General features: G+C 39.5%; 1 protein-coding gene across 1 annotated transcript in view; it reads right to left on the reverse strand.

Moving 5' to 3' along the window:
• Paxbp1 (PAX3 and PAX7 binding protein 1) overlaps window positions 1-21,540 on the reverse strand; it is a 30,091-nt gene that overhangs the window by 2,868 nt on the left and 5,683 nt on the right. The window contains exons 3-17 of the mRNA XM_031364375.1: window positions 20,248-20,424; window positions 18,917-19,138; window positions 18,382-18,485; window positions 17,302-17,519; window positions 16,590-16,779; window positions 12,858-12,981; window positions 9,516-9,615; window positions 9,317-9,432; window positions 7,788-7,987; window positions 7,439-7,583; window positions 6,397-6,518; window positions 5,675-5,751; window positions 5,041-5,107; window positions 2,144-2,290; window positions 95-249 (exon numbers count right to left, since the gene is read on the reverse strand). Of these exons, the coding sequence (XP_031220235.1) occupies window positions 95-249; window positions 2,144-2,290; window positions 5,041-5,107; window positions 5,675-5,751; window positions 6,397-6,518; window positions 7,439-7,583; window positions 7,788-7,987; window positions 9,317-9,432; window positions 9,516-9,615; window positions 12,858-12,981; window positions 16,590-16,779; window positions 17,302-17,519; window positions 18,382-18,485; window positions 18,917-19,138; window positions 20,248-20,424 (2,164 nt within the window). The remainder of the gene's footprint in view (window positions 1-94; window positions 250-2,143; window positions 2,291-5,040; window positions 5,108-5,674; window positions 5,752-6,396; window positions 6,519-7,438; window positions 7,584-7,787; window positions 7,988-9,316; window positions 9,433-9,515; window positions 9,616-12,857; window positions 12,982-16,589; window positions 16,780-17,301; window positions 17,520-18,381; window positions 18,486-18,916; window positions 19,139-20,247; window positions 20,425-21,540) is intronic.

Genomic DNA, 21,540 nt, shown 5'->3' on the forward strand with positions numbered 1-21,540 from the left:
ATCCGCCTGCCTCTGCCTCCCAAGTGCTGGGATTAAAGGCGTGCGCCACCACCGCCCGGCTACATTTCATTAATTACAATAAAAAACAAATTACCTTGCATTTCTTTTTTCCACATCAGAGCATCCAATACTGTTCCTGTAAATTGTATCTGCTAAATGTACAAGATATCGGCAAAAATTTTCTAATTGAGAAATAGTTCTCTCTCCTTTCAGATTCACAAACCACTGCTTAGGGAAGCAGTTGATTACCTATGTAGAAGATGCAGATAAAACAGTTATGATATAATAAAAATGCCAAAAGCTAAAACTATATGATGGTTATGAGTTAATACTATATAAGATTATCTTTTTAAGAGCCTGACTTCTTATATTAACTATACCAATATGTCTGATTTTTACAATGGATCACAAACTCAAAACAAGTTAATTTGACAAGTATTTAAATAGTCATAAAATTGAAAACTGGTTGCCTATTTTCTTTCAGTTATCCAATGTGACTTGAGCAAATCAAGTTCCCTGGTAAAAATACCCATAAGAATATGGTACTTTCCTTCCCAAATACTTTAGTGACTGGCATCATCCATGTTGGCTTTTAAAAACCCCAGTTAGCCTAAAATAAGAGTAAGAATATTATACAAGAGATCCAGCACACAGCAAGAGCCCTAACCCAGCCAACGGGGGATTGTAACCTTCTGGCCTGAGTGCCAAGACTTAAGAAGTATGAGACTGGTCCCCTCAAGAGAAGACAGTCTACTTTGGTTAGTAATTATCCAAACAGGTAAAAAAGGCTCACCAGTAAAAGAACAAGGGGGCTGTGCAGTGGTGGCGCACGCCTTTAATCTCAGCACTTGGGAGGCAGAGGCAGAGGCAGGTAGATTTCTGAGTTCGAGGCCAGCCTGGTCTACAGAGTGAGTTCCAGGACAGCCAGAGCTATACAGAGAAACCCTGTCTCAGAAAAAAAAAGGAACTGGCCTGTCCCCTTCAAAGGTGTCGGTTGTAAAGGTCAAGAAAGAATGAAGCACTCTTCTAGATTAAAGGAGACTAATGAGACTTGTTAACTAGATAAGCTGGTGTTTTTTTCTGCAAGTGAAGAATATTTTTCATGATTGAAAATGGACATGGGATGGGTCACTAAGGATTAGGGAACAGTACATTATCACTGTGAATGCTCAGATACTAATGGCTATGGTCTGGTCTGGAGGAGTAATTTTCAGGTTTGTAGGAAATATACACAAATATATTTAAGGTAGTGAGGCTATGTGTCAAAGAGATTTAGTCTGATGATGTTCTAAAGTTCACCACCAACAACTGTGCTGGGTGAGATGACTAGCACCTTCAATCCTGGCACTTGGAAGGCAAAGGCAGGCAGATCTCTGTCTGCACAGTGAGTTCCAGGACAGCCAAGAATACAAAGTGAAACCCTGTCTCTAAAAAACCAAAACCCTAACAAACAAAAAAACTCATAATAAAAAAACCAAAACCCTGCTACTAGCATATTTATAAATATATTAATTATTAATATATTAATTTAGTAATTGTTATGACTATTAATGATTACTAAAAATATATATTTAAAACTATCAAACTGTATAACTCATGACTATAAGTAGAAAACCTAACAATATTAAAATTTTTTATTTTTGTTTTTCAAGACAGGGTTTCTCTGTGTAGCCCTAGCTATCCTGGAATTTTATATAGTCCAGGCTGGCCTTGAACTCAGAGATCCATCTGCCTCTGCCTTCTGGATGCTGGGATTAAAGGCATGAGGCACCCTCCACTTACACTCTGTTAAAATTATTCAAGTGAGAGAAAAAAATAGCTATTCTGCACTGCTCAAAATAATCAACTATGAAGAAAACTACTCCTAAAATAAAATTTTCATTGATATCTATAAAAACATCCAAAAACCCACAAATATAGACAGATATACTTTCATGTATCATTTCTTGGGCTCTTGGTTAAGATCAACTGTCTATTTCTTGGGTTAAAAAGAATGTAATGTTTAGGATGACCTGGGTAGTTTAGTAACTCCAGCAGGTCCAACTGTCAGAGGAGGCTTATAAAACTCCTAGTCTTCAGACAAAGACGATGAACTTGGCCTGATGTGGGTACTCTAAACTACAGTACGTGTTACCCAACTCACATTTTGGGCTTTCCTGATGCTGTCATCTCCGTATTCTGAGTTCTGAAAAGCCATGAGGATATATCTGTTTAACAAGCCGTCTATTGATAACTCCTGAAGAGTTTTGTTTGAGAAAATGCCATACCACTGAAGAAAATTTCCCAATAGCTAAAAAATAAATAAATAAATAAACAAAAAAAATTACAGGCAATATCAAGCAATTATTATTAAGTACAAAGTAAAAGTTATATAGTAACTAACAAATGTAGTACGATGGATGCCATGTATTAGTAAACACTTCTGAACTATCTGAATATTTCCTACAATAAAAGCTACTCATGCTCAACATGTATAAAATGAAAGATGCTGTCATGAAATGAAGCCTCATCCCACCCCACCATAGCAATGTCTAGTTGCCGCTCATTTCTCAATGTAGCAAATGGCAGCACACGGCAGCCAACTCCTCAGGCCAGAAGCACAGAGGTCCTGTGATCTTCGTCTACTCTGACTCCACCTCCACCTACCCTGTGCTTTTCAGCACTCCCATAGTTCCTGCACTGACTGCCAGAAGTGTACTGCAGTGCCTCTTCCCCAGCGGAGTTCCCAACAGAAACAAGCCTAGACATGATCTGAGTATCTCCACTCAGTTTTCTTAAGGACAATACAAACCTAGTCCCCTTTAAAAGAAAAATCATTACACACAGAGAGGCTTGAGGGTATGCAGAATTAATTTGTTAAGAAGAGCCGCTATTCAAAGGCAGACTGGCCTGAGCTAGACTCCTGACTTGTATTACCAATGGAATGATACTGCAGGTCAGACTGTGCAAACCTATACAAAGAAAACAGTGATAGTGTCTACCTGATAGAGTCATTCTGAGGTCTCAATATAAAGGGTGTGGCACAATAGAGAGATAGCAAAAAAAGTTTCAATTTTCATTATCACCATCCTCAACCTACTTCAACTCATTAGTTCTATACAGCATACAGTCATCTTCAAAGTGGCCATTTGTTTATACCCTTTCCATGCTAAAAGTCACCCATGACTCTCACGTCTACACTCAAGTAACTTTCAACTAGGGTAAAGCAATTCAAAGCAGAAAGGATTTGTCTTCACAACAAACACTGCTGGAACAAAGAGAAATTTCATCCAGGCCTTACATTGAAAATAAAAATGCATTTTTATTTAATTACATTTTGTGTATATGGATGTTCTGCCTACATGCATGTCTGTGCCCTATGTGTGTGTGGTGCCTGAGGAGGCCAGATTGGATTCCCTAGAACAAGAATTACAGGCAGCTATGAATCTCCATGTGGATGCCTAGTTCCTCAGTGCTCTTAACCCCAGAGCCATCTTTTTAGCCCCTAAAGTTAAAAGGTAAACACATAATACAGCTAAACGCAAAACCTAAAACCTAGGTACAGGAGAAAAACTTCATGGTTCTCGATTAGGAAAACATTTCTAAATATGACTTCTAAATCACAAAAAACCCTAGCAGGAGAAGAAGACAGATGAGACATGCGGTGCAGAGAATCCGCTCAGGCACAGTCATCTGGGTCCAATGCCCAGTATGCGGCATCAGTGAGTGCTGCAGCTTCAACTCCAGCACTGAAGATGAAATCAAGTCTGAAATGGGCCTGGGCTACGTAAGACCTCAATACAGCAACAACAAAACCCACAACAACTTTTACCCTTGAAATAAATGAAAAACTAAAAGATAAACCAGACAAAGTTTAAAAATCATCTCCATTGTTTTCTTCAGAGTTTAGCACAAGAATAAAATGGTCAATTTAAAACATGAGCAAAAGACCTGAGAACAACAGAGGCAAGGTAAGTGTCGGAACAGGGTTCAACACCACTAATCAATTCAGCAAATGGAGAGTACAGAATGAACAGAACCTTCTTCACATGCTGCTGATGAACAACAGCCTCTCCTGGATTCACTCTGTGGGTTGCAATGAGAACGCCGACTGAAGAGACCCATCATGGCATCTCTCTCCTCATTACTCTAACTGAAAACCATTTCAAGTCCTGATAACGAGGAAATGAATTAAACAAAGGAAGGCTGAATTCTTACGCCTCCCTAAGCAGTAAGAACAGCAAACCACCTCTACCACAAAATAAAAGCAAACATCAAACACCCGCAAGAAGAGCCAGCCTCAAATGGCTCCCTACTGAGTAGCTCCACTAATAAAACAGTGAAACACAAACAGGTTGGGAGGTCATCGTCACAAGTGGGCTAAAACTACAAAGGGGACAAATGTACTTTATAAAATGCACAGGACTGGAGTGAATGGGTTTAAATTACCACAGAGGAGAGATGCAGACACAACCTCATAGCTTCCTCTAACCTTTAGGGTAAAGGCAAGCTTGCCTCAGGACTCAACTGCTTCCCCAGCCCTGGCCACTTGCCCTTGTCTACATCTTCATCCAAGCCCGCTCTCCTTTACCCGGAGTCTACTTAACTCCCTGTGTTACACTCTCAGGATCACTTCCTGGGGAAGGAGAGAATCCCCTACTGCAACTCGAGAGCTGCCCGCCGGAGATCCATGGGGCCCTCTATCATCTGTGGGCTATCTATCTACAAACTGGGCTGTGCTGTAAACCTAGGAGAAGGCTTCTGTCCCAGCCATGTTGCACTGCCTCAGGAGAAGAGGGTACTCTCGCTGCTCGACACACAACTTTTTGTCTTCATTAGTCTGTGACCTAGAGTTGAACGCTTTGTGAGATGGCATGGACCGTACTTTCAAACTTTTCTGTGAAAATATCAAACTGACATAAGCATTTGAAATAATATCTGGTTGTAAGATATATCTCTGAGATATAAGTCTGAGAGTTAATAAAAACAAAGCTTGTCTCAAAATATAGTACATGAAGACCAAAAAATTATATTATTTTTAGATGGTCTATGATTACATACCTTGACAGAAGACCAAAACTGTCGTTGAAAAAATAAGTAAGGCCCAGAATTTTTATTTTCTAAGACACTAAAAGAGAAAAATAAAGCACAATCAAATATTTTATAAGTAAATGGCACTTCATTCTTATCAACAAGAGTGTCTACAGGTAAAGAGGATCAGAAAAAGAACTCAGCAGGGTGCAGCTGCAGTGAGGCTTGGGCACAGGGCTAGCTTAGCATCCACCTCAGAAGCAACACACAGGTGGGAATTTAGTGAAGGAGAGAGTATGGGACAGGGAAAGACGGAGAGAGAGAGAAAGGGAGAGAGAGAGAAAGAGACAAGTCAGAAAGAAGAAAGGAAAGAGGGAGATGAAAAAAGAGGGAAGAGAGGGAGAGAGAGAGAGAAAGAGAAGGAGTCTGAAGGCCTGTGAAATCCAATATATCCAAGGAAGCAAACAACAAACTCAATTCTGAGATACTAAGAAAGAACAGAGAACATCATTGCTGCATTCTGTTCAAAACAATTCCTCCATCTCTCTACATAATTTTATATCACACAGGCACAGTCAATATGTTGAGCCACCTTTATTTTTCTAATTTAGACCCTAAAAGCAAATATAGAATGTTACACTTAATGTTTGTATGGCTTACTTACTTTTTGGGATACAGGGGCATGAATACATCATCATCTAAAGTTCTTCTCATCCTCAATAAAAGTGCTTTAAGGTACGCCTACAGAGTTAAAGAATTACATTTGAATTTGTTAAATAAAAGTGCTTTAAGGTATACCTACAGAGTTAAAGAACTACATTTGAATTTGTTAAAAAATTTTAATACAATTCTACCAGATAATCTTTCAACAATTAGTTATCAATACAGTCATTTATCAATTTTAAAATTCCAAGTCTACTATATGAAGACTTAAAATCAACATACTTTATTTCAAAATAAGGTAAGCTGAAATCCAACAATGATATAAGACTCTAGATGAGCTCAATAAAAGCAGTGATTTTACATTTAGGGTTAACTATAAGAGTATCTGGTTATTTTAAAATATGCTATTTAAGTCCCAATTCTCAACTATGAACTAATCTAGTGGTTTTACTTTCTATTCCCCCTGAGCAGTTTTTACTGGAATGTCTGACTGGCAGAGCTGGAAGTGGGTGGCTGTTACTGAGCAGACTAATGGCATCTTTCTTCCACAAAAATTTCAACAACTGAAAACTAACAGCTAAGTGTACACACTTCAGGTTTTTACAGCCCAGAGCACCTAACTAGGACAATCAGCAGCTGGCTGACTCAGAAACTATTCATTCTCTTAAACTCTGACTCATTTTCAAAAGAAGGAAAAAAAAAATAGAATAGGAACTAAAATACCTGTGTGTTTTTATTTTCTGCATTGACTACTGAAGGATAGCCATTTATTAATTTCACTGTGATTCCAACCATCCTTGAAGTCTGTGTTGTAGAAAAGGGATCCCACATGTTTTCAGCTATCACTATTAAGAAACGAAAGACAAGATGTTAAAATGTAGAAAAATGGTTATCTTACTTCTTTTTCAAAAATTTATTATGTATACAGCATTCTGCCTGCATGTATACCTGCAGGCCATAAGAAGGCACCAGATCTCATTACAGATAGTTGTGAGCCACCATGTGGTTGCTGGGAATTGAATTCAGGTCCTCTGGAAGGAAGAGTAGCCAGTGCTCTTAACCTCTGAGCCATCTCCACAGCTTACTTATAATGTCAGATAGTTCTTTGGTTAGATATACCAGTATTTATTTTGTGCTTTACATTATAAACTTCAGAACTTGTCCATTAAAAAAGGCCAAGGTTTAGTGAAGCCCTAGTGGTCTTCGGTCAGCATCAATGCTTGAGCCATGGTACATATACCACGGCTTACAGAAGGAAGCACTGTGTCTCATCATCCTTTGTCCAGTTAATTAAGGATTCTGAGGGAGAAATGTGGAGAGGCAGCAAGACATTTGTACTCATGTTACTCAGTGAAAACAGAGATGGAGAGCAGGTTCTCTTCATTCCAGATCTTATTTAGACAACCAAAACTTCTGTTTAAATTTCATTTTTACTTTTGTAGTTAAAAACAAGTTCCTGTATCAGTAAATTCTAATCTTTCAAGAAAATGAGCAAAAGAGATGCATGACTCTCCCAAAATATCTACTTGGTTTGGCATCAGCAATTCTGAAACCAACCTATTGATCAATTATTACTCCCAAGTGTAGGTTCCTGCACAGTGGCCTTTAAGCCTCAAGCTAATTGTTTTCTAGCCTCTAACATCCTTGGACCAGGTGATACCTAACATTGGTTATGTAATGTCTGCGATAAAATGTCACTGATCTAGAACACTAAGCACATCTGAGAAGCCCAGTGTGTGCTGTGCCCTCCCTGCCCTCCAGCTACCTGTCAGCTTGGGAAGAATGACCTTCTCCACAATGGTGGGCAGCAGAGCAACGTCAGCATCATCCTTCTCTTGTTCTCGTTCTTCACAACCATAAAACAGCAGAGATTCAAACCATAGCATATTTTCAAAGTCACGGCATTTTGCCTAAAACATATTACAAACATTACTCAAACATTTTTAACTTTTGGAGGAGTGATTAAAAAAAAAAACTTTTTAAAACAGATTAGTACCAGATACAGTTTATTGTAATTTTATCAACTATGCTGTATCTCCCTTTCTAGCTGTTAAGGCATAAAGTACCCAAATCCTAGGCTACGCTGCTTTTGAACATTGATAAGAATCACCCACCTCAAGAGGAGTCCAAGTAAGGAGCTGAAGTCTGATTAGAGGGTTGAACAGTTTTGGCAAACAAAGACCAATGTAAGCATCCTTATAGGACATGTAGTATTTTGCACGCCAAGCTTCAAACTGTGCTTTAATGCAGTCAATCGAATAGAAACTCTCAAGGACGTCTTCAAAAACTTTGCTAGACTCTTTCAAAATTCGATCTAGAAAAAATTTACAAACAAACAACGGTTAGAGCAGAAGAGCCAGAGCAGCAGAACACTACCAATGTTCACAGGACACAGCAGTTTACTATTTTCACTGGTGAAATGGCTCAGCAGAGAATGGTGCTTGCTCCCACGCCTAACTGCCTGACATCAATCCTCAGAGCCCACATGCACACAGGAAAACCCAAGTCTCTATGGGTAAAGTGTCATGATGGCTTGAGTGAAACCCATGCACACACAGACACAGAAAAGCAGGAAAGAATCAGCATCTTCAATCTGGACAATGCACCAATGCTGGGCATCATCATTCTTTTAAAGTTTCCACAGTCCAAAATGTTCAACAGAATAAAGTTGGAAGGTAGGTGTGCTGGAGCACACCTGCAATCCCAGTATTTAGGAAGCAGAGGCAAGAAGGAGTTCAAGAACATCCTCGAGTAGGTAACAAGTTAAAAGTTAGCTTGGGCACAAAATGAGCTGAAGCTAGTCTGGGCTATGAGACCCTGTTTCAAAAAGCCACAAGGCAGAGAAATTGGGCCTAGCAACACAGGAAAGCTGAGACAAGAGGATCACAAGTTCAAAGCCAGTCTGGGTAAATTAGACAAACTGTGTAAAAAAATGTATTTTTAAAAGGCTGAGACTATATAGCTCAGTGGAATTACTAGCACCTCAATGGAGTGGAGTGGGGCATGGGGAAAGTCATAGTTGAATTTAACTAGTCTATTCACAATATAATTCCATATGAGCACAGCCAATGGGAGGAAGAGAACTTACTTAAGGAGCATTGTAGAAATGCCTAGCATAGATCTGTACCAACTGCTACTTTGGTTGAAATTATACACTACTCTCCAGGAGGTTCTTTCCAGGCTGAGAGCTAGCTTACTACAGCCTTAACTTTCAGACCAGACAGCTTCAAGAGTGGGCCACAGGTTCCAATACATGGTTCTATTCTTTTAAAATTCCAGTTCTAAAGACTTAAAATCACTATACAAGTATTAATTAAATCTCCAAAGTGTTAACTCTTTATTTTTGAGAACAGTAAGTCAGTAAAAAACAAAACAAAACAAAACAAAACAGGATATAAAACAGCACCACAAGAGCAAAAACTCTTGCTGCAAGCCAACAACCTGAACTCAATCCCAGAGGCTCCACAGTGGGTGAAAAAGAGAAGTTACCTTGGCCTCCACAAGCCCATGGTGGAATGCAGACACACCCACACATAGATAAATGTATATTTTAAAAAATTTTTAGTAAAAGGTAGAATTTATTTAAAAGAACACCCATATAGAGAACAATTTAATGAGCTTCATTTCCAAATAAAAGTCTAACCTTTCTCTAGATTGAAATTAGTAATATCTGTAGACGTCTCTTCATCATCACTGGAAAGACCTTCAAGGTGATCTGCCATCTGACCGGTTTGCTCTCTGGCTTGCCTACGGCGAGTCCTAGATAACAAAGATTGATTTGTGAATTGAGATAAGGGACTCCAGCCTCCCTAGTAAGGCCCAGCAAGCATTTTCAGAATCACCTCCTGGCTTCCCGCTCTGCAATCCGACGTTTTGCATGTTCTTGATAAAGTGCCCGATCACGTCCAAAGGAATCAAGATTTGGTGCCATCAAAGCTTTATCTGTAAAACAACAAACAGTTAAAGTTAACAGTCTTCCTTCAACCATCCTGAGGAAAGAATCTGCACAGAACAAGCCATTAATAGACTGCCTGCTAATCCCAACAGCAAGATTCTGCAATGACTGATAAACTAGACAGGTTTTAGTACAGAACAAATCTTGGAATTATTGGGTTTCCATGAGAAGAAGTAGAAGAATTAAAACAATGATTTCTAAGAGTACACAACTACTGCTGGGCTTACCGTCTGTCTAAACAACAGGACTAGTTGATCCTACTACAATCAACAAACAGGTGGAAAATCTACATTACCATGCAAAGGAAAAACAGCGTTTTCATGAAGGAGGCTGAATAGTGCATGAAGACAGCAGAGAAATGTGGGAAGACCTCGCAGCAGTGAGGCCAAGGCTTTAAAAACTATGCTCTCCTAGCCTACGAAAGTTTCAAGTTTATTTAACACTACTCTTAGGGTAGGCAACACTGGACACTCTGCATAGGGAAACCTCTCATGTTTGTGGAGTAGGACACTCTTTCACACCACATGCCCTGGCTACCTCTTAACCCTCTAATAACAGTCTAGCTCTCCTTCTGAGGACTCTGTGCTCATGCTCTTCCATATTCCAGCATGACAGTTTTTTAGTTTCAAAGAAGTGCTTCTCATTATTTATTTTCTTTACAGCACCCCACCCTGGGTCTTACCTAGGCTAGGGGCACAGGTCAGCTACATGTAGGAGCCCTAGATTCAGTCCACAGCACCATATCTAAGGGGGTGAGGGGGGACCATCATAAACTGTCTCCCTGGAGCTATAAATTAGCTTTGGGGTCCCCTACTGTTTCCTCAGTCTCCTTGGCCTATTACTAGTATAGGCCTTTCTGGTGATTATTAAGTGCTTATTCACGGAAAAGACATAAGATTGGGGCAGGAAGGATGGCTCAGCAGTTGAAAGTGCACACTACTCTCACAGAAGACCAAAGTGTGGGTCCCAGGACCCACACTGGGATGCTCACCATAGCCTGTTAACTCCAGCTATGAGGTTCTATGTCTCGGGCCTTCAAGGGCACCTGTACTCCCTGCGCGCACACACACACACACACACACACACACACACACACACACACACACACTCAAATCCACATAATTTAGAAAACAGCAACAAAACTTTTTAAAAGAGAAAAGCAAATATGGACTCTCCCTGCACACATGTGAGAACTAAGAGGCGCTTCCTGATACAACGACAACTCTTTTAGAGACCCCAGATGTCAGCAGCTCTGCAAACGTGCTTGGAATATGGGGTGAAAGGAAAACAGTCTTCTCAAGTCTTTCATTTCTACTTAAAGACATTCTAGAAAATACTCATTATTGAAAAGTAAAACAAAAACCAAGGAACTGGTAGGAGGCATGCATACACACAACGAATGGTGTCACTTAAAGCTCATGCACATTTTTTCCATGTACATTTTTGCTACTGAAATGAACAATAAGAAAACAAGCCCTAAATTCTGCTCTGCAGATCTCCAAACTGCTCTATAGCTCACGATTCTTTATTTTTTCCTTAAATAGCTGACATTAAGGTGTACACTCTAGTGCTTATATGTTAAGAAATAAAAAAAAAATCAAAACATGGTTTCCTTTATTCCTGTTAAAACTATACAAAATAAATGCAAGTAATAGCTTACAATCTAAAATAGATGCACCTGACACTGTTCTTTTAAAAAGGAACATTGAATTGATTCCTTCATGTCTTATAAGAAGATTTTCTTTAAATCTTGTCAACTATACCCCTCAAAAGATAGTGTTGTTGTTGCTTGTTTTTGTTTACTTTTCTTTTAATACGTTCCATTTTTCAGTTTCCTTAATATGCATCATATAACTATCACTTCAAATCCCAGGTAACTACAAAGCCTCATACTGTAAAGAATAAATTATAGACAATGAGGACAGTGAATGTGCTACAGAGCTCACACCACTAAACTTAAAAGTAAGTTACTTTCTTTAGATGTACAATGGTTACCTGTAATTTGCCCCCGAAATCTGGCTCTCTGGACCAAAAGTGATCTGGGAGGGATGCATTAGTCATTTAGGTGCCCAAGGTCAATGGTGTAACTTAAAACTTTTACAGCAAAACCAAGCTAAAGCCATTCCTCTGGCTTACAGCTGAATCTGCAGGGGTCAGATCTGAATGCCACAGTGCTTTCTCTTTGTGCCTCTCTCATACCCCATCAGACAAACAGGAGGATGCCTCCCATGATCCGATAGCTGACTGGGAAGATGGGCTATGTACTGTTCTAAGAAGAGCACAAGGCTCCTTTATCAATCATTTGGAACAGCTGTTTAACATGCAGATTTCTGGATAGGAAGGACCTAAGAATCTCCAAGTATGGGACCGGAAGATCTGCATTTTAAATGCGCACATCAGATACATACGGATTATGATACATATAGAGATTGCTAACACAGGAACAAAGAAAGGATCAAAGAAGCCATGAGGAATCCGCTAAGAAAATTCCCATCAGACTACCCAAAAATATGGAATGCAACAAAGGAAATGGAATTAAAAGGGTTTCAAAGACATTTGGCTAAAGAATCCCAACTACAGGAATTGAGAAGGTTTCCAATAAATTTTGGTGTTTTTTTCATAATTCATGTCTTAAGTAACAATATAATTCAATTTCTACAATTTTCACAAAATATACAGCAAACTAGAAAAAAAGCACATTTAAAAAAACAAAAACAAAAACAAAAAAACCACTTGTTTTACCCAGGTGGCAATGACTGCTCTGGTTCTGAAGCTACCACAGGCCACACAGCACCACCTCCTCCCTGCTCCTCCCCGGAACTTCCAAGTCCCTAAACTCAGTATCTCTTGCTGTGATCAATAGCATTTGTATCAGTGTCATGAACAGAATACAATTGGGGTAGGGGTGGGCTGTCAATTAGGTCCAAAGAGACAGTGGCTTTAGGATACATACTGATCATGTGTTTGTATGCTGTAAAGGCTGACTTTTCTGAAAAGCACACCCAGGGCAGAGTAGACTGATAGAAAGAATATTAGTACAGTATTTGGCTCCTTGGTTAGGTCATACTTTCTTAAACATAACCCAGGTACATGCGTTACAATTTTTAGATCTATCTAACTTAAGAACAAGGAAAATTTTTAAAAGAAAAAGGTCTGTAATTTTCAACTAGGCTGCACTAAGTAAACAAGGTTGTTTAATGAAAAATAAAAACCTTCAAGATGGACTGACTTGAATGGCTTGAAAACTCCGAAGATTCATCTTTAATATCATCTTGTCGTCTTTGGACAAGGCGGGAAGCTCGCTGTTTGTACAGCTGATGAATTGCTGATTCAAGTTCATTAATCAGTGGCACCTGTAAAAATACAACACACTCCGTAACACCAAAGTCCTCAGCCGAGGACTCATCTGAGGGTTCCATGCTATGTCCGCTTTTCTGAAAAAGTACTCTCTCTATGGACAAAATAAGCAGGAGTCCCCAACAAGAGCAGAACAGCAAGTCACTCTGCAACTAAGGAAGCAACACTTCTTGAACCAATGTACAAATGTCCAGTGCCTGGTTATTGGAGCAAAAGTTAACTTAATAAATGTTGCGCTCTGTGTTAATAAGAAGAACAAGTAGAGATGCCAAGCTCTTAGTGCTTTATTGTCAGGGAAAATGTGAGTATTCGTACGTTTATGTTTCAATTTTCCAGCAACATAATCCACATGGCAAATTTTGTAGGTTTCTCTTTCTATTTTGAAGATGAAGTAAGTCTATGTAGTTTCCCCTGGTCTAAAACTCACTATGAGCCCTAGCTGGCTTCCTGTCTCTCCCTCCTGAATGCTGCAATTCCAGGCACATAGCACATTTAATAAGCTTCCTGGTTTAAATGAACATTGTCCTATTAACTGTCCAATTTTAAGTTGTTCAACCACTCACTCATATAAAGTACCCTATAATGTTACACTGTTCTGCAACATAATTGTACATTATATAAACTAAAAAGGTAAATAAAATTTCTAACTATTGCTAACCAGTCTGAAATCAATCTCTGAAATTTCTCTCTTCCTAGCAAATCGTTGAGTTTTTTTCTTTATTTTATAATAAAATCTTCGAATAAATTACCAGCTTTCAAAGTCAACAAAATCTTCCAACTTAATACACCTATCTAGTGTACTTAGTACAAGAAGAATAAAAGACTACCGAACGTGGCAACTAAATTTTCAAAAGCCAGAACATCTTTCTTTATAAATACCTTATTAAACAAGCAAATGCTATGAAACTTTCACAAAACACAAAGGACCACTACACATACCCAAGGAAACCAGAAATTCTTGTTTCCTGATGGTTAGTAAATGGGAAAAGACACTAACTGGAGCTTTAGAAAACTGGCACTAAGTGCAACAGCAGCTTCCTGAACTGGACAGACTGTAATTGGGAAATAAGAAGCCAGGTGGAATACATGGGTGTCCGTAAGAAAGTGGCTTTACATTATTGCAGGATTCCACTGCCTAAGGAGCAAATGTTCACAGAAAGGTCAGACCAATGGAAGCACTCTGTTCTTTAATATGCCATACCATGGGCAAACACGTCTTAAATCAGGAGTGATTATTCTGTTGTCCACAGTCACTATCTAGTCTGAAATGTTTATTTCCCAATTACTGCTGTTATCACTGTGGCTTAGACTGCTAAGCTGCATCCTGGTAACCTCCCTTTTAAAGTCCTGCAAGAGTAAATTCAAAGGTCCTGAAGATGTATCTTTTTAGTCGTAGACAAAACATTCCCTACATGGGTCAAGCCTGTGCTGGCATTGTAAAGAATTATCTGATTTAGCAACTTGGAGTGTCTTTTTTTAAAGCTCAGAAGCAACTCTGGGAACCAGAGCTTACATTTCAATTTTAGCTCTCTTTCAAAGTTCGCAACACTGACTGGTCTAAAGAGTCTGCCATGACAGTCTCTTCAGCCTCTCCAAACTCCAAACCACCGCTATTAATTTATTCAGGAGCAAATGCAAAATGAAAATCACAACAGGATGACTGGAGGGAAACTAAGCTGTGGAAGTTAAAATGACCAATAGACAATTTAAGTTTAAAAATCACTCTAGCTTCACAAAGAGGAGAAAAAGGAATGTTTAACTTATTCTGAAAGAATATTTCAGCGTAAGTAAACATAACATTCATACCTATCCAATTATCCCTATTTTAAAATTTTTACCTTCAAATATCATAAGGATGACAACATATGACACTTTCATCAGAAGCACATACAACTGACTGCATGCATGCGAAGATGTAAGAATGAAGTACACATCTCTGAAATATAGGACTATCTGCTCCTTTTACTGAAAATATATTCAATATGTCAGGGTTCAGATCTGCTACAAAAATATCTGAGTGACTCTACGGCCAACTAGACTGCCTGAAGTGGACTTCTCCAGGAACACGGTATACAGAAGAGGAAGCACTCTAATGGGTCAGCAACAGACACTGTGTCCTAACTCTTCTTAATCTAGGGATGGCACAATCTAACTTTATATATCTTAGCACTATATTTGCAATTCTGAGTGCTTACATTTGTAAGTTCTATAAAGCAAAGGCCAAGACACCTAAAGAAGCAGGTCCGAGAGACCATTCCCAAACATACAGTGCTATCTCAGGAAAGGACCTTATCCTGGCTGGCTCTGCCATGTAGGTCCTACTTCCAGTCTTGCTCAAACAGCTAAACTCACGCTTTCTTCCTGGCCCCAAGCAACTGACCTGCCATAAGGAATATCACAGCTGCAGGTGCATCGGGACACTGGACAATATTTCAAGCCATGCTAAGTGCTAGAGAGGCTATGATGAACGGTATCATCTCAGATCTGACCACACACAACTGAACTAAGACCCATCAGAAAGACAAGTCTAACTGCTCTTTTGTTAACCTTCAGCTTTATTGTATTGAAGCAAACATCCAACCATACTTTATATAGATTCTACCAAAAACAAAAACTAACAACAAAAAAACAAAAAATAATAAAGCAAAACCTAGTTAATGATAAAGAAAAATGTGCTTTCCTATCCGAGTTAATATTTTTTAAAGCTAAAGTGAAGTACACCAATGCTTATAAGCCAGCCCATCTAACTATTTTTCCCTTAGCTCTATTCATGATCATGTGTATGCAAGCACGTATGGAGTGCTCATGCCACAGCCGGTGTGTGGAGGTGAGAGGACACCTAGGTGGAAGAAGGGTCCACTCTCTCCTTCCATTTTACAGGGGTGCTTCAATAGCAAGCACCTTTACCTGCTCAGCCATCTTGCCGCTCTTTCTCCCACCTTTTAAATTTTAAATTATTACTGTACGTGTCTGTGCATGACAAGTATGGAGTATTATCTTAAAACAAACAAACAGGAAGTTACTTGAGAAGTTAGCATATGCAACTAATTTTTAAATATATTCAAAAGATTTTGTCAATTGTCATACTAAAGCAGTGAATTCAGAAATGAGAAATGTTCAATGAATAAAAACATAATAATGAATGGCTTCTGAAATGAGTGAAGCGTTGGCTTAGATGAAAACAGAAATACCACCACAGAAAGCAGAACTAACTAGCAAAAGCTTGTCATGTACCGCACTATTTATAAATGTTTACAACTGCTGAAAAAGTAGTATAAAAATGAAATTAGAATTGAACCATAAAAACAAAACACTATTAGGTAAATCCCTTTTATTCTACCAACTCAGTGCAGGCCAGTAAACTAATGTGATACTGAGACAGGACTTGTCCGAGTCTGAAAACGTGTGCTCTGAGACAGTCTCTTTTTGCCTGTATGAAGCACTGTTGCCCTCAATTAATGATGTAAAGAAAATGAAACATGCCTTTAGTACTTCTAAAGCTGAGTCTATTCTTTTCTGAGAATGACAAGATGCTCTATGAAAGGCCATCTAGGTCTCCCTATTTTTGCCTTATTCAAAGAGATTATTATTTTTGCATTCTTACCTTTTCACTGAAACACTCAAGCAAGTCTTGGACATACCCTCGCATTTCTTGCAAAAATTTATACCGTTCACCAATACCCCCAGAAGACCCTTCTAATCTCTCAATAGCCCTGGTGGAGTCCACTCGGCTTTGCAGATGTTTTTCATGCTGCTGTCGATTGGTTTTGTGCAATTCTTTCATGGAGTCCAACCTTAAGAACACAAAAGGATAAATATAACACATTTACATCTAGAATTCAATGTTGTCAGGACTCTTGCAATACTATAATGCATTTTAGTTCCATTACTAGAACATGAAAATATTTGGAATGCATCTTTTTGTCTGTACTGCTTTTCTTATAAAAATGAAATAAAATAAAAAACAAATTTAAAAGGGCAGTTTACAGACTTCCAATAGTTACTTGGTGGGCTAACGAAAATCTGCTGCTTTGGGTCTCCCCCCATCTCTTGACTACACTTTCAGAGTCCACGAGGTGAACACTCAGCACTGTCTTCCACAAGCTCATGCAGCGGCATTTAATAACTTTGAGGCTTCCACAGAAGTAATCCAAGAAGGCAGCTGAGCAAAGCATGGAGTCATCTTCCAGTTAGCTTCTCCAGGTGGGCCAGTGAGTCTTCTTTGCTGGCATTCTGCAACTGCCACCCCAGACTACAGGTTGCCTGAGGGACCAGAAAGCTAGCAGACAGGTCTTTAAAAAGATGATCTGCCCTACCTGTCTTTAAGCTGTTTCTTTACCAAATCAATAGTAACGGGAGCCATCTCATTACTGGGAGTTTTGAAAGGGACTGTGTTATCTGTCTTTTGAGACTTGGCATCTGATGATCCATAGGCTGTATAACTATAAGGGATGCCATAGGATGCACCGTAAGGCATTGTCTGGTAAGTGTTCTGGTAGTACATATTCACTTCAGTGGGCTGACTTGCTTGAACCTGAAAAAAAAATAAATGGACATATGAGAAAACTAATTTTAAAAATAAATAGATGCCTTTAGAGTTATGAACAAAAACAAACAACAGCAAAAATTATACCCAGTTCTAACATAAGAATCAAGACAATAACTGCAATATTCTTCAAAATCAAATAAACATAGCGGTGTATAGATTCTTAGGTCCTGGTAAAAATCACTGATTTTATTTATAATGATTTTCAGAAAAACAGTCTCTCAGAGTTTAGAAATGGAAATAAATTTATGATCCAGATAACATTTATCAGGATAAGTGACTTAGTTTTCAACTAGGACTCTTGCAGCTACTCGAGGTTCCCCACAGTCTGCTCCCAACACTACCCAACACTACAAACAACAATGCTCACATCATGCAACTTTCTCCATGCTGCTACAAAACATACTACTGGAACTACTTTGGCAGGTATTCTTTACCAATCTCATTTGTTTGCATACCTGGGAAACCCATCTTCAAAATTAAAACATCAACAACAAAACACAAACATTTGGTTCAAGGTAGAATTCTCAAGCTTCAGCATGTGACAGAGTTACCTAAAAAACTTGCTAAGCAAGTGCTGGGCCCAACCCCCACATTCTGACCCCACTGTGCCTTTGTAATGGGCTTCTTGATGCTGCTGCTAAAGGACTAGTTGGAGAAACTGGACATCAGTCCACCATTCTGACTATAAAAAGCAAGCTTTGACACCGTGTCTTCTACAGGCCTGAGGATGACCACATGCCAATTCCAACTGTGACAGTTGACTGAGGGCAAAGGTTCACTGTGGTCCACTTCCACTTTAACAAGAGGCCTGCCTACTTGTTTTCACTCTCCCAAGCTGTCTTCTTACCTGAGGGATGTTAATTCCCTTTCTAATCTGCTCCTGCTCCCAGCGGCTGAGTTCCTCGTCTTGCTCTCCAGTTACTAAGGCATCATCGTCACTCCCCTCAATACCTGAGGCCATAACAAGAGAAATCAACATCCAACAGCAGGAAGGAGGAGGCCCTGAGCTGTTCTCAAGAGCTCAGCACAAATCCTGATCTTGCTAACATGTCCGCTTTGATCTGGTTAATTCTCCTGACTTTGCCTGTTTTAATGGCACCCTTTCTTTAATGCTAACACAGTATTTAATGTTTCTTAATTTCTTTTAAGCTTGACAACAACTCTATAAAAAGAAGCACAATACTTAAGAGAATAAATTTATATACAGAAAAGTCCTTGATACTCGAGACCCAAGAAATGTTGAAGAAGTCTCTGAGCTGTGGAACATCCTCGTACTCTAGCAAGAACAGCTCTCTAAGGCAGAGTTAACAGAGTTAACAGAGTTCCAGTGTGGGATCATTTAATGCAACTCAGCGCACTCACTGTCAAGTCCGTCAAGTTACCTATCTCCTCAGCGATCTTTTGTCTTTGTGACTTTTCTTTCACAGAAAAAACGATCCGGCGTTTCTCATCATCATCCTCATCGTCACTGGCATCATTCTCGTCTTCCCGGACGAGGCGGCCTTTACCAGGCTCATTGTCATGAGGAGTGAAGTCTCCCAGTTCCCGGGCCAGTTGGCGCTTTTTTCTTGCAGCATGTATAAAAGCTGCATCTGGAATTTCTCCTAGAAACAAATTATCAGAATTATAAAAAATGTAAGTACCTGGGGTATGAATCGTAAAAACAGGAAGAAGAGTGGTCCAAGATAGCCTTGTCAGCATGGGACTTAACACAGGCTCCTAGTGCCTCTTCCTTGTCAGGATGGGACTTAACCCTGGCTCCTAGTGCCTCTTCCTACACTCCACATGCAATCCAACTGACAGACTGAGTTGCCCTTGCCTGAGACCAGCAGAGACAGCTTTAACTGTTTATAAACATGAGTGGTATTTACTCATAATTTAAATATGTCCACTGAAAGCTGTGATTTTAAACTGATTAGCTAGTACATAGATTTGCAAACTATTTCCTACAGGAAATAGGAAAAGGGAGTAAGTATGAAGATAAAACGAACAGCAGTTAGTTGTGCTTTTTGTAACAGGTGTAGGAAGTTAGTCTTTATCTGATAGAGGGCTTGTGGAGATACAGCCTGACACAGAGAAAACCTTCAGGACTATCTGCTGGTTCCTTGAAGCCCATTTGTTTTGTTTCAGTTAAGGAGGGCTGGAGAGACTGTTGCTCTTCAGAGACACTCAGTTCTAGTCCTGTCACCCACATGAGGTGGCTCACAACACCTGTTTCCCTGGAGCTCCAGCTCCAAGGAAACCAACACTCTCTTGGCTCCTTAGGAACCGTCACTCATATGAGCATACCCATACAGAGATATACCACACACATAAAATTTTTAAAGTATTTTTTAAGTAATAAAAAACTTTAGGGACTGGAGAGATGGGTCAGCAGTTAAGAGCACTGACTGTTCTTCCAGAGGTCCTGAGTTGAATTCCCAGCAACCACATGGTGGCTCACAATCATCTATAATGGGATCTGATGCCCTCTTCTGGGTGTCTGGAGACAGCTACAGTGTACTTACATATAATAAATAAATAAATAAATACATCTTAAAAAAAGAAAGAAAGAAAGAAAGAAACTTTGGAAAACTTAAAAACTTTTGGTTCTTTTATTTTATACATTTGCAAATACAGAGACAGCATGCCTTACAAGGATGCCCTAATTCCAAGCACCCCTCTGTTGTAGCACCCTGAGGGTCAGATCCAGCTGATCCTTCTAAACACTCACCTGGGCGGAGCACATTCAGGGAAGACAGAGCATTGGAGAAGGCACCCCCGGCCTTGGGCTTCTCCTCCTCCTTCTCGCTCTCCATGTCCATTTCATCCTCACCATGCTCGCTAACCACAACTCCATCTTCTGGGTTTGTGTCCTTAGCATGACACGTTTTGTCCAGAGGCTGGTCACCTGCAGTTTGAAAAGACCAATTAAAATATACTTAAAATAGAAAGTCATAAACTATCAAGGCACTTTTTATTAAATCTTGAGCTCAATCCACTAAAATTGACTTTATTTCTAGTATTTAAAAACCTTAAGCATAAATATGAAATAGCACAGTAGATAGGATTGGGTAATGATAATACAGAGAAAACGGGGATAAAATGACATTTTAGTTAACTTCATAAAAAATTTAGTAAATTTATCAAAATCTCACCAAGTAATTCTGTGCAGGTGTGCAGGACTACAAATGTATATGTGCTCATGTGTACAGGTGCTCTCAGAGGCCAAAGGCAACGAATCCCCCAAAGCTAAAGTTCCAAGCTGTTTTAAGTCACCCCATGCAGGTGCTAGGGACTGAACTCAGGTCCTCTGTAAGAGCAGAAAGTGCTCTGAACTGGTGAGCCACCTCTGCACTGCCTGCTCACACACTTTTATTTCATTTTCTACTTTACATCAGTGCTCGACTAAACACTACACCTATTTTGATGGTTTTCTGTCAAGAGCTAAATATTTGGTGGTTGAATGACTGTACAAATATGACTTTTCACCTATCATCAGGGTGAAGAGACTCCAACAACTACATTCTACACTGTCTGAGACTGACCCTGTCACAACTTAATAGTTAAGTATGTACCATGAAGCATAGCAAACCTGATAGATCTGTGAGACAGAAAAAAATTATAGATTATAGGACACTAGGACTATTGACTGGGCAGAAGCTCTGGAATGGCCACATTTTAACCTGTAGACAGAGTTCATAGTATCAGCTCCAGTCTGAGTTGAAGGCTGACTTAAGAATACATCTCCACTATGAGTGTTTATCTTTGTGATAAACTGTCCTAGGTCTATAACACTTCCAATTAACTTAATCTCTGTTATTACAGTTTTGACCTTGACCCACTGACCTTGATAATGCTTGTCCTGGGTGCAATGAGTCCAACTGAAAGAGAAGAGCAAAACTCCCTTCTAAAGGGAAAGATGGTTGTTTCCTCAGTGGGTCACTTTCCCACACTCTTAGGGTGTCCTCCTCCTCAGACGTGCCCTTCCTACACAGCAGCCCTGGGCTAGGAAACCTCACACCAT

The sequence above is a fragment of the Mastomys coucha genome, unplaced genomic scaffold (assembly GCF_008632895.1).
Source record: "Mastomys coucha isolate ucsf_1 unplaced genomic scaffold, UCSF_Mcou_1 pScaffold12, whole genome shotgun sequence".
In the NCBI taxonomy this organism is placed as follows: Eukaryota; Metazoa; Chordata; class Mammalia; order Rodentia; family Muridae; genus Mastomys; species Mastomys coucha.